At 35.2% G+C, this 22,911-nt stretch overlaps 2 protein-coding genes across 2 annotated transcripts in view; both read left to right on the plus strand.

Annotated features, from left to right (window-relative positions):
* NPFR (Neuropeptide F receptor) overlaps window positions 1-22,911 on the plus strand; it is a 543,873-nt gene that overhangs the window by 28,438 nt on the left and 492,524 nt on the right. The gene's annotated exons all lie outside the window — the stretch shown is intronic.
* Window positions 9,954-11,670, plus strand: LOC141482211 (uncharacterized). The gene is made up of 2 exons (XM_074175198.1): window positions 9,954-10,802; window positions 10,857-11,670. Exon 2 carries the CDS (start codon window positions 10,858-10,860, stop codon window positions 11,662-11,664), a length of 807 nt encoding a protein of 268 aa, XP_074031299.1. The 5' UTR covers window positions 9,954-10,802; window position 10,857; the 3' UTR covers window positions 11,665-11,670.

Below are 22,911 nucleotides of genomic sequence, written 5' to 3' on the forward strand. Positions count from 1 at the left end.
TGTATGTCTCTTGAAAATATAGATTGTTTTTTACTTCGAAAAATTTTCTCAGATAATTAACTCTTGAATCCGCTCATTTCTCTGGAAGATTTATCTGGACATTATTTATAGCTTAGCGACTCCACCATGTTTTTCACTAAAATCATTAGTCGTATAACCTGAGCTTGCACCACAGTGTAATAGAACATGTCTCCTTCATAGCAAAGAAAGGTGGTAACATTGAAAACAATGAACTTGTAGTCAATAACTCGATGAGAATATAAAAGAGCAGATACAACGATTGGGGGTAGATCAAGTTACATCATCGTTTGCTGAAGAACTTAATTCAACCACTGAGGATTCCTTTCAAATGATCACTTTCATGTTTATCACACGACGTGATCTTTGAGGTAAATAACCTTTGAGAATTCAGGGTGAACTGTAATAAGTTTCATAAAGGGGAATCTCAAAACTCAGTAAGGTAATAAAATATAAAGATGTATTTGCTGTGGGCGCAAACAAACATGCTCTACACTCAAATGGATACATGTATTATAGAGGAACAACACTTAAAAAAATATCCTGCTCTGCAAACCAGGCTTTGACAACTCTGTTTGTTTAAAAATCTGTTTAAATGGAAGGAAATTCACGACATTTGAGACTTTTTCTCAGATGAGGAAATATGTGATAGTTGGACCTCGTATATGCGGAGGGTCTTTGAGTCATTCAAACGCTAAATCATGAACTGTTCACATAATAACATGCAAATCATGTACGGGGAGATCGTCCTATAAAATGAAAATCTTTTCCAATAGTATTGTTTCGTAGAGTAGTTAGCAACGTCGAATTATCATTTTCCAGTTATTGTTCTACACTTTTCATAATCACTCTTTGGTATTCCCGAAAATCTGAAGTAACAACTTTTCCAGCAGTGTTTGAAACAAGATATTTCTTTTTCATTCATAGATGATATAAATGAAATCATATCTCTTGTGGAGTAATTGCAGTATCAATTTTGATTTCAAATTTCCAAATGAATTTATTACGTATTTCTGATTGACTCGGTCACTACTTGATGAAGATCCCCAAATGTGATGTGAGAATCTTCCAAAGAAAGAAAGGAAGCAATCAATTAAAAAATCAACTTAGTTTCGTTTCCGGCGTAGTTTGTAGAATATTTACGTGATAGTGTTATTGATTGGAAAGTTTGCAGTTTTTTCTTGATAGTACATCAAGCTCAACTTGGTTGTTACTGAAAATATATTCTCACTTTTCTGATTGATTCGGCCGTTACTTGATGAAGATACATAGTATTTTCAAAAACTACACCTCACGATTTGATCTCCACAAACTTTGTTGAGATCAAATCGTGAATTGAAGTTTTTGAAAATATTCCTACTTATCTAAAGAAATGAATCAAATCGTGAGGTGTAGTTTTTGAAAATATTCTTACTTATCTAAAGAAATAACTTTAAACGTTCAAGCTAGTCTCGGATATACCTACACAGTAGGTTGAATGGACTGACGCCTATCAGAAAACAACTACTCCTCTGGATAATACCACGAAGGGCGTTGTATTATATCCGACAGGCGTCAGTGCAGGAATTTTCACAAAAAATTTCCTGCATATGCAATTGGCCAATTGCACTTATGGAATATCATTGACTTTGGGTCGATGATGGCCACTATCTGGCACTGACGAGTGGCTAATGAGCCCGAAACCGGTCTGCAAGTGTGACCGTTCCAAAATTTGAGGTCAACTCTTTCAGTTGTATTTCCAATTACATATGCAGGACATTTTTTGTGAAGATTCCTGCACTGACTCCTATCGGATATAATCCAACGCCCTTCGTGGTATTAGCCAGGGGAGTAGTTGTTTTCTGATAGGCGTCAGTTCATTCAATGTACTGTGTAGGTATATCCGAGACTTTCTTGAACGTTTGAAGTTCATTCCTTTAGATTTGTTTACTGCCAGTCTGCCAGCATAGCCCACTGACTAATAAGAAAAAATATTCCTAATTCTTCGTCATCCATTGCGATCTTCATCATGCATATCATTTTCCATTATATTTCTATTCATCTTCCGGAACTCAGGGCTAGTTAAAATTTCTTCTATTTGTTTGAAGGTGATTGACAATGTTTCATGATGAATTTCATTAGTTCGGACTTCCATTGTCTGATATTATATAAAATAATTTGAAATCCCTGAAAGAACTAAAAAAGAATAATTGAAAATAAAAGAACGAGAATAAAAATAAATAGCTGGAAAAACAATTATATTAAGCAATAAACCTTAAATGAAATAATAGTGAAATAAAATACAAGTACAAATAGAACGATTGAACAAAAGATAAAGAAATGAAAATAAAAAGTTAAGAGATTCCAAGCCACGTTAGTTCACGACGTTTCGATTTTTACTATCCAAAATCGTCTTCGGGTGATGACTGGACTGATTCCTCCGTGAGATGACTATAGGTCATTTAAGTACTTTCACCTACCTCTGCATTCCTTGTCTCTGCTTTTCACTTGTATTTTAGTTTACTATTATTCCATTTCATTTTTTTTGCTTAATATAATAGTTTTTTCAGTTATTCATTTTCATTCTTGGTCTTTAATTTTTAATATTTCTTTTTTAGTTCTTTCAGGGATTTCAAACAGTTAAAGGAAGTCCGAACTGATGAAATTCATCTTCTATCTATATTATGATATCCATTCATCTCAGTTTATTGGATTTCAATGAATTACGTTGGAATATACGTGATTCAAATTTATCTGAATGAACCATTTATTGTATGCTACGTTGTTTGAGTTATGGAGGTGATCTAGCTAGTACAGATTTTTATTTGTTACTACCAGTTTCGGTTTATTAAACCATTTTTAAGTAAATTCTGGATCAATGCTTTAATTAGCCGGCCGTATCAAATAAAAATTTTGGTAGAAATTGAACAAAAGTTATTTTCTTCATCCTATATACATTTATAATTATTACCTTATACATCAAACCGTAACTAGAAGAAAATTCCATCCGTGATAATGTATTACTTTCAGAGCTCAATTGAATAATAAGAGAGTAGTTGTTTACAGCTGATTCTCGGCCTCCCCCCACCACTATGACGTATTAATTGCTTTTTTTATTGGTTGTTGTTTGGTGAAGTTTTTTTGTTGTGCAGTGAAGTCAAGGCGTTGTGACCTTGAAGTGTCTGGTGCATGGATCGTTCAGATTTTTTTTTCATATGAGATTTTGTGTGTTTATGTGTGTGTGTGTGTGTGTGTGTGTGTGTAGGAGAATGCACGGTACAGGGTTTCATCATGTGCTTGTTTGTCTATGTACAAACATACGTCTGCATACTTCGAAGATCCTCCAAGTAATAAATGCTCCATCGGTGTTAGGGCACCAAGTTAGTAGTGGAGTGACGTCACAGCAATAACCGTTCAACGGCTAGAGAGCGACATGTTCACTCCACGACGTGTGGCAGAGTAATGCGTATTCATCGGTCTGCCCTCACCTCTCCCGAAGCGATGAAGGTTCGCTCTAGCCCCGCTATCGATGGTGACACAACGGCAGCCGAGGACCGTTTGCCTAGCGTCTACCCTCTCCGAGACCGCAACGACCACTGCTTGCTCGTATATCGACATCTGTTATCGCATTCAGTTGGGAGGTAATCTTGGCGCATGTAGTTGAGAAGTGGGGTTGGCTATGACGTCTTGACGGGTCCTATCAGAGTGTATTTAAGAAGCGTACGAGTGTTGGCTATGTCAGTTTACATCAAGTGAGTTAGTGAGAACTATTATATAAAATGTATTCCTGTGACTGTGGTAAATCTTTCACTCGTAGTGATAATCTTCGTCGGCATCAGCTCCAGAGTTGCCAAGGAGGGCCTGCAGTGAAACGGGTGAGAGTGGATAATGCAACACCTATGTATACGTGCAATTGTTGTAATGTGACAATTCCTATGACCCAAGTGAATTCTCACCGAAGAACCATGAGTCATAAAAATAATGCATGTGTTCAATTGTCTGACGGTGTTCAAATTATAACGAATGCATTCAATTGCCGCATTGCTACATACAGGGTGGAGAGTTCGATTGTAACCAGTGACTACATGTCATTTTTCAATGAGATTAGGCAGAAGGTCATTGAATTACTGGAATCAGCCATCAGGATCCATAAAAGCATCAAGGTGAATATGGAAGTTTTTGGGAATTATATTCTTCAGACTGATGATTCGAGGGACACGAAGTCATTTAATTCCCAAAATAAAATAGTGGACCAATCTTCAGATTTGAATGCTGTTTTTGATGGATTCCGTGATGTAATTGTGGCTCAAACGACTGAGTTCCAGGATCGTGACTCAGGTATTTATTTTTTAAAAATTTCAATAAGATTGAATAGTAATTTTTTTTTAATAATTCAGGTTGGACTTGTGAAAAAATATTGTTTCTCGAGGTCAACATTAATAAATACAGTCCACTGGAAGGACGTTCATATGTGAAGCTGCCTCAATGTATTCAATGGAAGAAAGCTGTTGTGAATGTTCGTAATGAAGATCAATATTGTTTTGCTTGGGCTATAACATCAGCATTATATCCTGCAGATAGTCGAGTGTCCGAACTTACGTCATATCCACATTTTTCCACTGTTTTAGATGTCACAGGTATGGATTTTCCGGTTGAAGTTAATAATAAGAGTATCGAAATATTCGAAGATAGGAATGATATTTCAATTAATGTTTACGGTTTAGAGAGTACATTTGAGAAGGGTAAAATGAAGTATGAAGTGATTGGTCCATTGCGATACTCACAGAGAAGACTCCGGAGACATGTCAATTTGTTGTTTATAACTGATGACTCCGGTAATGGTCACTATTGTTGGATCAAAGATCTTTCAAGATTAGTTTCTAATCAACTATCAGCTCATAGACAGAAAAAATATTTTTGTGACGGATGTTTGATATATTTTTCTGATGAGAGATTGCTTTTACGTCATAATATGTATGATTGTAATCACATTAGTACCACAACACCAACTACTAATTTAAAGATCAATAAATATGGTAGAATGGTTGCGGAAAATAAACTAATGTTTGAAAACTTTGAGAGGCAAATGAGGGTGCCATTTGTAGTGTATGCTGATTTTGAATCAGTGCTTAAACCGATTCATGTGAATGAGCCAAATCCTGAAAGTTCATACACGATTAAAACATTCAAACATGCCCCATATTCATTTGCTTATTTGATAAAGTGTTCATATAATGATGATTTGTCAAAATTTGTTACATATAGGGGTGTAGATGCAGCTCAGAAATTTGTGAGTAGCATTGAAGATGATTTGAAAGAGATACATGAAAATCATCTCAGAAACCCTAAACCGATGGATACACAAACTGACGAAGAAGAAGAACAGTTTGCTGCAGCCAGAACTTGTGGTATATGTAATAAAGCATTTACTGATGGTGAAGTCAAAGTAAGAGATCATTGTCATGTCACAGGAAAGAAAAGATCACATGCCGCTCACTCGAAATGTAATTTAAATTTCAAAATACCAAACTTCATACCTATCATTTTTCATAATTTAAGTGGTTATGATTGTCATTTATTCATAAAAGAATTGTATAGGAATAAAGAGAAAGTTGATGTTATCCCGCAAACTAAAGAGAAATATATATCTTTCACGAAGCATCTCTTCACACACAGCTATACCGATAAAGATGGTGTGGTTAGGAAGAATTATCTCAAAATGAGATTTATCGATAGTTATAAATTTATGACTAATTCGTTGGAGAAGTTGGGTGCAAACTTGACCTCCGATCAATGTTTGGAGATGCACAAACATTTCCCACAAATTGAGAAATTCAATTTGATGAGACAGAAAGGTGTATTTCCATATAGTTTTGTTGATGACATTGACAAATTGAATTATCCATTACTTCCGACAAAAAATCAGTTTTATGACACACTCAATTGTGAACATATATCGGAAACTGATTATGATAGGGCTAGAAATGTTTGGAATTTATTCGTGTGTCAGAATTTGGGGGAATACTCTGATTTGTATTTGAAGTCGGATGTATTGCTACTATGTGATATTTTTGAAAACTTCCGCACCACAAGTTTAGAGATATATAACTTAGATCCGGCACAATATTATACTGCACCTGGATTATCATGGGATGCCATGTTGAAGTTCACTAATGTTGAATTGGAATTACTAACTGACATTGATATGATTCACTTTTTTCAAAAAGGTATACGAGGTGGAATTAGTCAATGTAGCGAGAGGAAACATATAGCAAATAATAGATTTTTACCCAATTATAATCCCAATGAACCTTCCACATTCATTACATATTTAGATGCAACAAATCTATACGGTCACAGTATGTCACAACCTCTACCAACAAGTGAATTTACATGGTTGACACCAAATGAAATTCTTAATCTTGATGTGATGGATGTGAGTACTGATAGTCCGTATGGGTATGTATTTGAAGTGGACATTCATTATCCACAAGAGTTGCATGATAAACATTCTGACCTTCCATTTTTAGTCGAAAAAATAATACCACCTCGTACACAATCGAAAATTCCCAAATTAGTTCCAAATTTGAATGATAAAAGAAAATATATTGTTCATTATAGGAATCTACAGCAAGCTGTCAAAAATGGATTGATTGTAATGAATACACATAGAGTATTGAAATTCAAACAATCATGCTGGATGAAACCCTATATAGATCTTAATACTGAAATGCGTAATAGGTCTAACAAAAAATCTGTTAAAGATTTCTATAAACTAATGAATAATGCGGTGTATGGAAAGACAATGGAGAATGTAGATAATCGAATTGATGTTAGACTCGTTACACATTGGGAAAATATAAAGAAAAATATAGGTGCCAGCACTCTCATAGCCAAACCAAATTTCAAAAATTGTTCAATTTTCACTGATAATTTCGTTGCCATTCAATTGGGTAGAGTGAAGGTTCATTACGATAAACCATTATATTTGGGATTTTCCATATTAGAATTATCTAAAACAGTCATGTATGACTTTTTCTATGGATGCATCAAACAACACTTTGATGAAAATGTCTCTTTACTTTACACAGATACCGACTCGCTCATTCTTAAAGTAAACACAGAAAATTTTTATGAATTCATAAAAACTAACATAAGTAGATTTGATACATCCAATTACAGTATAGTTAACCAATTCAATATTCCAGTAACAAGTTCAGTCTTGGGTAACTTCAAAGATGAATTTCCAAATGATCCAATCATGAGTTTTTATGGTACAGGTGCTAAAGCATATTATGTGAAATCTGTTGATGGTGAATTTAAGAAAGCCAAAGGGGTTAAACGATCTGTAATAAAGAATGAATTGACATGCGAAGATTATCAAAAAATCGTCGAACAAGGTGGTATGATATTCAGAAAGATGAATTCATTTAGAAGCGTGTTGCATGATATGTATACTGAATTGAAAAATAAAGTTGCATTATCATACCACGACGATAAACGATTTATCATTCCGAATACTACCCACACTCTTCCTTGGGGTCATAATGATATTGAATTTTATGAAAACGATCCAAATGAGAACATTCGTTGGATAAGTAATATTATTCAACAATCACAATCTCAGGAGACTCCATTGGATCAATTGATTAATTTATTATCTGCCGAGATCAATGATTGAAGTATCATTCAATATCTTCAAAACCGGAAAATTCAATATGACAGAAGTATTGTGATATTAATGTATTATGTATGTATGTATATGTATTACTGTAATGAATATAAAATGATTGAAATTTTATTTGTATTATTTCTATTTCCCTAATCGATTACTGCAATATATAGTATAATGTAAAAGAAAGGAATATCAGTTTGAAAAGAATCATCGTGGGTGCACAATGTCTAAAACAATCGATAAATTTGGCAGAAAAAAAAAATGGGGTGGTAATGTCATCCGAGGTCCACCCGGCAATGGATTTAAATTAACAAAAGATGGTCATTATGACATGCAAAGAAAAATATTGAAAAATACAAGCGAACCAATTGACAAGAGTGATTGTGTAACTGTATCATACCTTGAGGGGGAAATTAACGGAACAAAGGAGGTTATACTTTTAGCCCTACAAGCTGCAATACAATCCACAATAGGCAATATTGCTCGCGATGCCCGTCAAGCATTTGACGATAAAATTGCAGAGGCTCGGATAACTTTCACTCGTAAATTTGACAAACTTACAAATGATGTAGACATAAAAATGTCTGACATAACAGCGTCTACAAATAAAAAATTTGATGCTATGTCAAACATAACAGCGACTACAATGAAAAAGTATGATGTACTGGAAGAGAGAGTTGAAGTTTTGGAGAAAAGCCATAAAGTCAGGCCATCAGGTGGAGTGGGATATCCAGGACTGAACATTGATCCAAATATTAGAATGATAGAACCAAAACCAAAAGCAACAGATGACGTATTAATTGAACCAACATGGTGAATAGTGAAGTGGAATAGCCTGCCTGGGCAGGGCCTGATTAAGTTAGGTTAGGAAAAAAAATGTGTATTTGAAAAATTAATAATGAAAGTTATCAACAAGTATTATTATATATATTTCAATGTCCCTGAAGTGGCATTAGTGATGTACTCGAATTCTGACTTGACATGTTCCCAACTGTTAAAATTTGAAAAAAAAAATTTAATTTGAAAAAAAAAGCAAATTTGAAAAAAATTTTTTGAAATTTGAAAATAAATTTTAAAATTAAAAACAAAATATTTTTTCACAAACCTATACCCTCTCGAAAATATCGATCCTGCGAAAAAATTAATGGAGACCAAATTTGTTGGAAATTGAATTCTCTACAACTTTTGTCATTACTATTTTTCGTGTAAAATTGAAAATAAGTGTAATAAATTCAATATTACATAATGAGATTACAACCCGTTCTTTTCTTGAAAAATATCAATCCTGCGAAAAAATTAATAAAGACCAAATTTGTTGGAAATTGAATTCTCTACTACTTTTGTCATTACTATTTTTCGTGTAAAATTGAAAATAAGTGTAATAAATTCAATATTACATAATGAGATTACAACCCGTTCTTTTCTTGAAAAATATCAATCCTGCGAAAAAATTAATGAAGACCAAATTTGTTGGAAATTAAATTCTCTACAACTTTTGTCATTACTATTTTTCGTGTTAAATTGAAAATAAGTGTAATAAATTCAATATTACATAATGAGATTACAACCCGTTCTTTTCTTGAAAAATATCAATCCTGCGAAAAAATTAATGAGGACCAAATTTGTTGGAAATTGAATTCTCTACAACTTTTGTCATTACCATTTTTCGTGTAAAACTGAAAATAAGTGTAATAAATTTAATATTACATAATGAGATTACAACCCGTTCTTTTCTCGAAAAATATCAATCCTGCGAAAAAATTGATAGAGACCAAATTTGTTGGAAATTAAATTCTCTACAACTTTTGTCATTACTATTTTTCGTGTTAAATTGAAAATAAGTGTAATAAATTCAATATTACATAATGAGATTACAACCCGTTCTTTTCTTGAAAAATATCAATCCTGCGAAAAAATTAATGGAGACCAAATTTGTTGGAAATTGAATTCTCTACAACTTTTGTCATTACCATTTTTCGTGTAAAATTGAAAATAAGTGTAATAAATTTAATATTACATAATGAGATTACAACCCGTTCTTTTCTCGAAAAATATCAATCCTGCGAAAAAATTGATAGAGACCAAATTTGTTGGAAATTAAATTCTCTACAACTTTTGTCATTACTATTTTTCGTGTTAAATTGAAAATAAGTGTAATAAATTCAATATTACATAATGAGATTACAACCCGTTCTTTTCTTGAAAAATATCAATCCTGCGAAAAAATTAATGAGGACCAAATTTGTTGGAAATTGAATTCTCTACAACTTTTGTCATTACCATTTTTCGTGTAAAACTGAAAATAAGTGTAATAAATTTAATATTACATAATGAGATTACAACCCGTTCTTTTCTCGAAAAATATCAATCCTGCGAAAAAATTGATAGAGACCAAATTTGTTGGAAATTAAATTCTCTACAACTTTTGTCATTACTATTTTTCGTGTTAAATTGAAAATAAGTGTAATAAATTCAATATTACATAATGAGATTACAACCCGTTCTTTTCTCGAAAAATATCAATCCTGCGAAAAAAATAATAGAGACCAAATTTGTTGGAAATTAAATTCTCTACAACTTTTGTCATTACTATTTTTCGTGTAAAATTGAAAATAAGTGTAATAAATTCAATATTATAATAATGAGATTCCACCACTCATTTCTCAAAAAATATCGATTCTACATACACACTGAACATTAAATACCCCCATTATTGATTTTAATAATATAGATTTACAAAAAATAAAGATTTTTTTCTCCAGTCACAATTCAAGTAGATGATCAATGCCGGTTCTATGACTGTGGATGACCAATGCCGGTTCTATGACTAAAAATTTTTAATTTTATGTTTCATTAAAAAAAAAATTTAACAACACACTGTAGTCCCCGCCCACTCTCCTCCACTTTTAGCCCCGCCCCCTTCCCACCATTGCTCGCCTCACCCCACAATTGCGCATGCGCGCCCCCACCTCACTCCCACCACTCCCACTTCTGCCTACACCCTGAGGAGCACACTTCTCGGCATTCAGTACGACAAGTCTTCTCATCGAGTGCAGTCCAGCTACAGCAATCTACTACAACACCAGTCTAATACAGCAGTCTTCTACAGTCTACAACAAGCGAATTTTGAGTAAGTTATCAATGTTACTTTTTCATAACAACTAACTTTGTATTACATTTTCAGAATGGAAAACTACACGCAGGAAATCGACAACGCTGTGGCATCGATCATACCTGTGGATGTTGAGGTGGAGCGACCAGGCAGCCCTGACATGTTCGAGGGAGACGAGGTGGCGATGGTCCAAGAGGTGAAGGCTTCAACTTCGGGTGGTGTGCAGCGGCCACGCAGCCCTGTCTCATTTCAGGAAGACAGGGTTGTTAACAAAGCCAAGCGGCAATCTGCAGCTAAGGTTGGTCCTATTCAAAGGTATAGGAGTAAATGCAATAGGACTAACCCTTATGCAGGTAGTTGGTCGACCGCCAAAAGGAATCCTCCGAGACGTCCCACACCGCTCGCATTGGCAGTGGAAAGACGGAGGGCATATAAGCCGGTGCCGAGGGTGCCATCTCCAGGTGAAATCCTCACCCAATTTGCATTATCAGCGATGTTGACACCCATGGAACTCACACCGGTGCCTGATCCTGCCATGGAGGTCGTGCCACCAGTGTCGAAGCCTGTCGGGGAGATCGCGCCACAAGTGCCACCAGTGCCGGAGCCTTTCGGAGAGGTTAACCCCCAGGAGATGGAAACTTTCCTACAGAGGTGTAGGGATGTTGCACTTGCTTCACGAAATAGTGAGGCCGCGTTGGCTAGCATTTCCCGGGAGGAGAATGAAATTGCTAGCCAACGGCGCGAGTTGTTAATGAGGATGGCCGAGCTAGATCGAAGGACTGCAGCTCTGAAGGAAAGGCGGAAGGCAGAGACCTCTTCGATAGAGCTCAATAATGAACTAAAAATATTTATAAAGAAATTTTTGAATAAAGGGAAATAGTTTTTAGGTCAACTAGGATAGTTTTAGGATAATTAGGTAGCATGGTAGTTTTAGGTTTGTAATTATAATTTTAGGAATAAAAAACAAAAAAAAAATGAAAAAAGAAGTGAAATAAAGGGTGTACATTGTTTTGGTTTGGTACACATTGAACAATGCGATGGTTGGAGCATTTTTCTTCACTTCGTCTTTTCATTATTTTTCTTTTTTTCCATTTTCAATTCCAAGTTCTTTCATCCCCACTCCTCCCCACTCCCTTTCAAAAGTATAAAAGTAGGAATTATCTGTTGGAATATTCAGTTGATCAGCCACCTTCAACATGGAACCTGATTCAACTACTGAGCCGTACAGTGACCCAGCGCATCAACATCCTTACTGGGCTTCTATTCATGAAGGATTCGTGGACTCCACAACGGCACCTCATGACATTCCCTTCGAATTCATGAATAATGACTACAGGGTGCAGGTTCAGCATGTCACTGGGAGTGATGAAGCTGACTTATCGGACGGGGATTATCCGGATCCCTACCAATGGGATGACGAATGGGGTGACCCACCGCCTGTAGACATCACAGATGAGGATGACGACGACGACGACGATGACGCTGGCGACATCAGACTTCCACCATCCCCAATCCTTATCGAGGACAGTCCTCCGCCATCTCCTATCCTAATTGATGACGATGATGTCCTAAATTCCGACGACGATATGTAATCGTTTCCCTGTTTCTCCCACCCTTTCCTTTCCTTTCCTTTCCTTCCACGGAGTACACACTTTTTTGGTTGGTGTACACGAGGCACTGCGAGGCTGGGGCAGTGTCTTCCTCCCTCTCTCTTATTAGTTTTTCATAATAATCACTTAGAATTTCTCATAATAATCGCTCAGAGTTTCATGAAGATCGTCATTTTTAATGTTTTCGAATCTCAAACACTGTTCTACATTTACACTTCACCCCCTCCGTTTTATTTCTTCCAATATAAATATAGTATCGATCCCAGTTCTACATCATTCTTCCACAATGTCGATTGCTGATTCCACCACCGAACCGATGAGTGTACCAGAGTCTTCTATGATGAGTACAGGACCCATCCAGGTACATGAAATAGATTCTACGTTTGATCATTTCAGTACAACCTTCGCAGAAATGCTGCAACGCATCTACGATCTTCCTGATGATTTCCCGGAACGTATGCAAGAGGAAGTAGATGAGTTAGACGATCTACAGGATAACGAGCTAGATGATCATGCGGACGACATAATTAGTATATCATCTGATTCAGATGAATCTGATGAATATGAGGACGACATCATCAGTATATCATCAGATACAGATGATTCAGATGATGACACCATCATGATTGTTTCTGATGATGAAGAGCGTTAGTCCATACCATTGTATGGATTAATAGGAAAAACAGCCCTTTTAAGGGCTACAATTAAAGACAATAAACAACTATTTTCAGAGCTATCATTATACTTTCAATCAGAAATAGGTTAACACTATAGTCAAAACTTATGTGAAAGTATCATCATCCAACTCTGTAGTACTCATCATTATATTCAATGATTGAGAAAATATCAACTTCGACTTTTCAGTCAAAGTAGTACTCATCATATACACAGATATTCGATGATAAACCAAATCCTAACTTCGACTTTTTAGTCAAAGTAGTCATTTATCACATAATCTGTGAATTCTACTACTACCGTTTGTGTGAATAATGTAGCCCTGAAAAGGGCTGTTGTTTTTTTTTTTGACCAGTAGGTCCACGGTTATTGTGCCACAGGTTGAACATTATTACATATAATACATGTAGATACTCGGGTGAAGTTTGTTAGTGGCCTCTCGCAAGCTTCACACCAATTTTGTCCCATTTCCATAATTGAGACAGTGTTGTGGGTGTTGACATGGGCATACCACCCTCCATTATTGTTTCTATGCGAATAAAACCGAAAGCAGCACCAGCATAGTTTTTTGTTCTCTCCATCTATTGTGCTGATCAATACGTATGCATCCATTGCACAATACAAATCCAAGGGATCTTCCAATGTCTCACTGACATTGAGCGTTCGCATACCGATCCTCAAAGCACCATCGCCTTCAGTTGTGTCAGCTTCTATCCCTTCATCATCTCCTTCTTCATCCATGACCCTCTCAAACTCCATCACGTCATCATCTTCGTCGCTTTGGTTGGCCTCGTTTTCAACTTCGTCTATCTCATCTTCATCGACTCCAACATCTTCTGCTTCAACTATCACTTCCTCTAGCGGAACATTGACATCATCATCATCTGATTCGTCTATCCAATTGTTTTCATCAACAGCAGATATTCTATTTAATGCAGCATTTATTTTTGCAGAATTCATCTTGTTGTTGTTTGCTCACAGTTGTAGAGAGTGAATGAATGAACTTCAGGATCGCAAGTCGACTTATACGATTGAATAGGAAACGGAAGTGGTACGACTCCCACCTATCACTTGACTCGTTTTAAGTGGGAGAGAAGGATATGGCATCTCTAGTCGATGAAAGAGTGGGCTAGTTGACGAAAGAGCGCATGCGCTAGTTTATTTTCTTCTATAAAAGGTGAAGTATCAGTAACATCATCACCTTTCCTATCCACATTCTATTGCTATCACATATCATTCCTCCAAACCTAAATAATCATTATCATGAGCTCCATGCCACTATTGATTGCTGAAGATGGTTCACCACTTGTTGATATCGATCACACTAATTTTGAAAATATTCCAGTATTACATTTACAGTCTCAAGACTCGATAAGTGATTTTGATATTAGCGACTTCGTTAACTTCGCAGATGTGCCGGAACCAATTCAACAAATTATCGTTGAAACTCCAATCATTTCACAATCATCATCATCCAAACACCCTTCATCTACCCCCCCTCTTGGTGTTGATAAAAAATCCAGAACTATCAAAAGGAAGGTTAATAATGCATCTTCATCGATTGTCACTGAGTTGAAAGAAAAAAAACAATCGAAAAGTGGTTTGCAGGAGAAAAAGCCCACAACGAAAAGTGACAGATCGAAGAGGAAGACAAAATGTGAACCCAAAGAAATGAAGGGTGATTTGATGACTGAATCGCTATCTTCTTTCACTCCATTACTTCGGTTTGGAGATATGAAAAAGAAAGCGAAATGCCGTCTTGTAAAGGCGCAAAAGGCTATTGCTGAACATGAAAAGAGTGAGCAAGCTATTAGTGTCAATAAGGACACTCTTCAAGCATTAGATGCTAAGATTGCATTAGCGAAAATTGAATTGGCTAACATGAGCAAAGAAGCAGATGAACTACGTTCGAAAATCATGAAAGATGACAAATTCAATCAACGTTCGAGAATGCAAGCACAGGCAGAGCTTGAGGAGTCGACTCGACTTTATGAGACGGCATTATCAGTGAGAGATAATTGGCGAAAAGAGTTGGAGAAAGCATTTCAAAGTGACAGCGATTAGTTTTGGGAATGGTATTGTGTTCTCAATATTGTGAGTTGAAAAAAATTTTAAGCGGGAATGGAGTATACAATTAATTTGGTTTGGTATACACAGAACATTGCGAATGGTTGGGGCAATGTTTACCGCTGCAATATTTTTTCAATTCACTTACATATAATTGAAATGAAAACAATAATGAACTTTAACATTACTTTATTCATAAATACATTATTAGATACATTTAAAGCATATTTGATTCATCAATCCAAGAATTCTGTTAACTAGGAAGTCCTAACCACTTTACATATACTTTATTTTTCCTTTTCTTCAGCACTTTCTCGATCAGATATACATCAGGATTTTCGGTTCGCAATAACTCTTCTTCGTAAAAACATCCTCTAATAGGTTGTTCATTCATATCTTCAAGATTATAGGTTGTGGGAAAAGTTTTATTGATTTTAACAATCTTGAAGAGTTCCGTGGTAAAGTTCGCAGTGTAAGACTTTTCAAAAATATTTTTGTATTTGCTTATTCGTACAATATCATTCAATCGGAATTTGGGTTTACTTTGTTTTTTTCCAACTCCATTGATACCTTTGAATATCAATCTTGTTGATGGATCAACATTAATGGGTGCCATACCTATTGTACGATGAACTTTATTGTTATATCTACTAGTTATAGTTGGAAGAATATCAAGCCATTTGTGGTGACCTCTCATCGGAAATTCCTTATAGAGCCACCCCTTTATTGTACGAATCACTCTTTCTGCTATAGCTGCCTTCTTTGTGCTAAATGTTGAATAATGATTGATATTATATTCTCGCATGAGAGATGAGAAGCTTTTATGAAAAATTCTTTCCCTTGATCGCTTTGTATGTGTTTGGGGGAGTATTTGGCTTCTTTCAGTACATGTTTCATTGCATTAGTTACTGTACTACCTGTTTTATCTTTAACTGCTACAGTCCACAGATATTTGGAGTAACAATCTATCACTACAAGTATATATCGGTATCCTTCATTACTTTTTGCATAAGGTTGCAGTTCAGCTAAATCTATTTGCCATAGATCTGCAAAACCTTTGATGGTGGTTATTCTTCTACGAAAATTACGTCTTGCAGGTTTATGTAATTCATTAACAACTTGTCGTTTGACATCACTTATTTCATTAGTCATTCTATTTCAATATGATTAAAGAGAAAATGTGATAATGTTACTGCATTGAATGATGATGTGACAGTGATCATTACATGTGAATATGTTAATATATTATACCTTCTTCACGTAATTCTTCAATTATTGAAATTATTTCATTGTCATGTCCTGTATGACCAGCTGACTTTGAAGCTACCAATAATCGTAGGCGAGCAACTAACTCTTTCGGTGAATTCCAGTACACATAATTCACAGGTTTAGAATTATATATTTTCTCCATTTTCACTCGTTTGAGTGCTCCACCAATTTTACTTCTACTTCTTATTGGATATTGTCGTGAGTCTAATAGAGGTTTGATAACTTCACGAAATTTTTTAGAATTTGTATTTTTAAAACCATTCTTCTGATGATATTGTTTATATGGAGCATTCGTTATTTTCAATATTTTGGAATATACTTGACGAGTTTCTTTATTATCAACATCTCGTGGATTCTTCAAAAAGATCATATCATACAATTCTGGACTACCTGCGCATTCATATTTTTTCACTTTATTAGCATCCCAAAATGAAATGTTTCCATCTTTGAAATACACCACTAGACTTCCCATTTTCAGCTTTTGTGTAATAGGATCCATACGTACGCCAAATGTTCCATCATATGCTGGATTTCTAGATTTTACATTATTCAAATGTTTCATCAAAACATCTTCACCACTTTCATTCATATCAGGTGAGGTGTCAGGATCCGAGGAATCGATGTGGGACGATGATGGTGTTTCGAATAGAGTTGTTCTCATATCGTCTTGAAGTGTGCTCGTGTCACTATTCACAGATGATACACTAGCAAAAGATTGTTTTCTTCCTATTGGAGTACTCATGGGATAATTTGAAGTAGATTGAACAGTTCCATGATTTGGTGATAACACTGGTGATTTAGAAGTAGCGTTTGATGATAAAACATTCAATGGTTTCATTATGGGCTCATACAATCTTTCAAGTGTCGTACGATTTTCAATATTATCATTCTTGATAGAGTTGAATTTCTGCCTGACAGCTTCTGTTGTCTCTACTAGTTGACGTTTCAAATTCATTTCATTGTTTTTATTTTCAGAATCTTTTTTTGTATTCATAATGCCCTTTTTTAAATTATAGCCTAATTCGCTGATGAAGTGACCTCTACAATATTCAGTGATCGAATAAGTGTAAAAAACAAGATCATGGGTATATAAAACTATCGAATCCTTTGCGATATCTACCTTCATCTATTTTTCTATCCTTATCAATGACTAGAAATCCATATTGGTCCTCCCAGCATTTAACACACATCAATTGGAATTGTTTGAATGTTACATCGGGTGAAACATGATCTGAATAAATGTGATGTAAATTCGTCTCATCTTGTTTGAACATTAAAATGAAATTGGTATTGTCACGCACTAACTGTTTCGGTACCCGTGAATATGTCTGTGCTAGATAAAAACAATCAACATCCTTATGACGTCCCATACAGAAATATGATCTAATAATATCTTGCTTTTCACATATCACATCATCGAAAATGAAAACAGAATTAGGCTTAGCTTCGGAGGGTTCCACTATTTCTGCATTATTGCTGAATGTATAAAAACCTAATCCTTTTATAGGTTCCAAAACACTTCGCAAGTACTGATATTTAGGTTGATTGAGTGATTTCGAATAGAGATACACATTTCTAAATCTCAGTCCTTGTGGATGTGTTAATAGTGATATCATTGCATTCGTCTTTCCACAATTTGAAGGTCCTATAATGAGTCCTCGAACTGATGATGGAAGTAGTGGACCATGTCTGAATACCCTTTGTCCATTCAATCCACAACCAAATTTCTCATCTAGATTATCTACAGCAAACTTTTCTTTCTGTTTTACAATGCGCATCGTGCCGTGGTTGGAGACTATATAAATGTTATTAGCTTATTCATTTCAATGTGTACCATCAAACGATACGGACGTATTGAAAGTGATCGTAAAATTAAAAGAGGTTGTGGTTTTGTTAATGATTTAATAAACAAACTTCCTTTCGAATTACATCTACCCGGAGGTTATCAATACTGTGGACCGGGTACAAAATTGAAACAACGTTTAGCTCGTAACGACCCTGGAATCAATAAATTAGATATTGAATGCAAAAAACACGATATTCAATATTCTAAGCATCCATCCGATCTTGCAGCAAGACATTTAGCCGACAAAGAACTTGAATACAGCGCTTGGGATAGGGTTAAATCGAAGGACGCGAGTATTGGGGAAAGAGCAGCTGCATTACTTGTCACCAACATTATGAAAGCGAAAAGACATATGGGCATGGGTTGTAGTACCAATAAGAAAAAATGTAAGAGGAAACAAACGAAGAAAAATAAAATTAAAAAAGTTGCATTTGGTGCTGGGATAGTCCATAAAGTGCGAAATGTATTGAAGAAAGCTGGTGGGAATCAATTTGTGACGAATAATAGCAAAAAAGCTATTACTGTGGCATTGCAGGCGGCACGTAAATACCTTAAAGCTGCCGGTGGAAAGAAGAAAATCCGCACACCACGCATAATTCCTGTTCCCAAGATCGGTGGACTTTTACCATTGATACCAATTTTTGCTGGACTATCCGCACTAGGAAGTTTGGCGGGAGCCGCTGCTGGTATTACCAAGGCCGTGAATTCGGCAAAAGCCAGCAGAGCGGCTTTAATGGAAGCCAATCGTCACAATAAAACCATGGAGGCTGTAGCATTAGGCAAACGCGGAAGTGGAATATATCTCAAACCATACCGTAAAGGTTTAGGACTATATTTAAAACCATACAAAGCCACAAACAAAACAAAAAACTAATTGAACCCCTACCTCAGAGGCCTCTTACTGATCACGATCTCAGTTATTATGCACAAAAAATGAAAATTCCACATTTTCGTGGTGTTTTTATGCGTGATAGATTACCATCTTCAGGTCCAAAACAAAACGAGACAGCTATTGTTAATTTAGATGGAATAAGTGGACCAGGAACACATTGGGTGGCATATAAAAAATGTGGGAAAGAAGTCACATATTTCGATAGTTTTGGAGATCTACCCCCAACATTGGAATTGACTCGATTCTTTCGAAAATGTTCGAATGTAAAAATCAAATATAACTATGATCGACAACAGAAATTTAATACAGTTCTCTGTGGTCACTTGTGCTTGCAGTTTCTCTCTAAATAATTTTCCAAATAAAAATGGATTCAACACCAAAACTGGATCGGGAGGCTATCAAGGGAATGGGGTTTTCACTTAGAATGTTTTCAAAATATGGTACCTTGAAAAAAATGGATAAAGTGATGCTTGCAAATATGCCTAAGGAAGTGATACTTGCATGTGTTGCACATGAGATTGCATATGTTTGGGAAAAGTTGCCTAAGCATCTGCAAGATGACATCGATATAATGAAACATAGATATTGTTATGAGCACCACCACCACGATCAAAATTCAGAATCGGATGTTAATGACGGTCCTATACCTCGGAAATCTATGTGTTGTATTTGTAATATAGAGGATGTGAATATTGGTATCAATAAAAATGATACTTATTACAATACAACACCTTCCAAAAAGTGTAAATTGTCTCAAATGTGCTGTTGCTGTGTACAATAATAAATTGAAATGTGTTTCAAAATATTCATCAGTCATGTCACGAAAGTTCGAGCTACAAGCTGTCGGGACAAGTGTCTTGAGTGCGGATTTTTTTCCACCAATTGAGTTGGATAGGAACAGTCGTTATGGATTAGGACTTTTGGGATTCTATGGATGCAATACAATCAATAATATAACTGAAGCTAATAACTTAGTTAGTTTTAGAATCAGTAATGACAACTCATCGATACCCCAAAAGTTGACAATTGAAATTCCATGTGGTGCTTATGAAATAGAAGAGATCAATGCCGTCATACAGAAACATATCATGTTCAGATTGTTTCATGATAAAAAACCAAATGATGTCGTTGCAGATGATATTTTCTATCTACACGCCAATAATAATACATTCAAATGTGAAATGCGATCCAAATATGGAATTGATCTGACACATCCAAATTCAATAGCAGAAATGATGGGGTTCGCTCATGAAATATTTCCACCAAATCAGATACATGAATCATCATTACCAATAAACATTACAACTGTGAGACTTATCCGCTTAGATTGCAATATAATATCTGGTTCATATATAAATGGTGAAGAATCCCACATTCTTTTCTCATTCGATATTGATGTTGAACCTGGCTACAATCTCACTAAAGAACCACATAGTATTATATATATGCCTGTCAGTCCAGAAGGTCGTCAATTGATTCACAACATTACAGTGCGTATTTTGGATGAAAAAAATAACCTTATCGATTTTGGAAGTGAAGAAGAGATTTTCATTATTTTGGAATTGAAGAAAATCGAATAACTGTTGTTATGGGTTTCATTTATAATAGACAAAATCGCATTGAACAATCCCAAACGAGTTGCACTATCAAAAAGAAAGGTGTGCATAAAAAGAAGCTCATTCCACAAGTGTATGCTAAACAGTTAGCACATAACGCTCTGTCTGTGAGTGATCTTAAATTTTTGAAATCGATTGGATTGAAAGTGAGAAAATAACAATGGTGCTCGAAACAAACAATGAAAAGTTGAATATATTCAATGAACCAGTGCTCGATCATTCTCTCATAAGTTTACATGAGCACACATATAAGCCCTATGGATCACCGCTATTCAGGAATTCGGATGAAATCAGAATTGCAATCAATAATCAAGATGTTATACTAGATATTGCCGAGAGCTTCATTTACATAGAAGGTAAATTCACCCCCAAAGATGTAGCGAAAACATGCTATCTCTCGAATAATGCAATTGCATTTCTCTTTGACGAAATTCGTTATGAAATGGGTGGTGAACAAGTGGCTGTTGTTAGAAAACCTGGGATAACATCTACAATGAAAACCATGATATCATTTGGACAATCTCATGCTAACACATTATTGACATCTGGTTGGGGACTTTCACAATTGAAGCAAGATATCTTGGATACAAACAGTCATGTTTTTAGTGGAAAACTACCACTGAAATATTTGATGGGTTTTGCTGAAGATTACAACAAAAGTATCTTGAATGCCAAACAGGAATTGATTTTGATTATCGCTCGATCATTCAAAAACTCATATATAGGTGAGGTTGATGCTGATTTGGAAATAAATAAAATCGAATGGAAAATAAGACATATTGTACCAGATGATAAACACAAGCTCAAACTTTTGAGTAGAATAAACAAAAGCGGTCTGAATGCCAAAATCAAGTTGGCGTATCGTATGTGGGACCTCTATGAACTACCATCATTACGTGGGACTTCTTCAGACATATGGGCCATCAAAACAACTAACGCATTGGAAACTCCTCGTTTTGTCATCATCGCATTCCAAAGTACTACCACATCTGAAGATAGAACACAGGATATTACAAAATTCACAACTGCTGATATCAATAGTATTCGAGTATACTTGAATTCTGAAGTTTATCCATATGAGCGTTGGAATTTGAATTTCGATAAAAAACTTGATGCTCCTGCTTATTATGCTTTTGAGAGTTTCCAGCGAAGTTATTATGATAAAGATATGAGTGAACCTCTGATGGACATTGGACAATTTAGAGAGAATCCACTATTCGTCATCGATTGTTCTCATCAACCGAATGCAACAAAATCATCAACTATTGATATAAAGATTGAGTTTGAGACGAGGAAGACCAAGTTTCCAGACAACACTAAAGTATATGCATTAATTTTGCATGATACAGTTTTAACATACAATGCATTGGATGGTTCAGTTCATAGCAGATATTGACACTTTTTTTTCACTCTATCATGTACTGTTTCATGATCTTTTTTTTTTATTTGTAACTGACTTATATCATGTATTGTATTTTATATCATATTTATTGTTTTGTAATCATTTTCTATTGTATTTCATGAGATTTAAATAAATAAAACATGAAAATAATACAAAGTTTTTTATTTGACATTATTTATGATTTACAGGAACATACAGACTATCTAAAATAACTTCTTCCTCATAATCATCATTTTCGCGACCACCTTCAATTTCCTCTCGATTTTCATCATTCAATTCAAAGTGATGAATAATCCATTCTGGCAAGTATGGTTGGAGGCTATACAGGAATCTTCTTAGGTTCAGTTCAATCATAACATCACAAAGTTGCCACAATTCCAATTCATTATCCAAAAATTTGTTACAAACTTCTGCACCACTCCAATAGTTCTCAGCATCACGAAGGCATAATTCGATTTGTTTTTCATCATAGCATACACTCATATCATAATTGCTTGCATGTTCGGCTCCATCACATAACACCTTCAATTTAGACGACAAATGTTGAACCGATGATTTGAGATCTACAACATCGACCCAATCTTGACTTGCGTACTGCATCCACATCTTTAAATGGTGGAACTGAAATTGAATAAAAAAAAACAATAAGCAACCTCCAATTTTTCAGTGATATAATACTCACATTCCCATTTTACTTGTAGTTACAAAGTAAGTGTATTCAACTAAGTTAGTAATGTTTATATTTCCATA

This window comes from Leptinotarsa decemlineata, unplaced genomic scaffold, assembly GCF_025532065.1.
Source record: "Leptinotarsa decemlineata unplaced genomic scaffold, Ldec_3_MD MMD2_tig00000882_RagTag_RagTag, whole genome shotgun sequence".
In the NCBI taxonomy this organism is placed as follows: domain Eukaryota; kingdom Metazoa; phylum Arthropoda; class Insecta; order Coleoptera; family Chrysomelidae; genus Leptinotarsa; species Leptinotarsa decemlineata.

What these genes read in the sequence shown, in the direction of transcription:
- LOC141482211 (XM_074175198.1), top strand. Translation starts at nt 10,858, where the DNA reads ATGGAAAACTACACGCAGGAAATCGACAACGCTGTGGCATCGATCATA.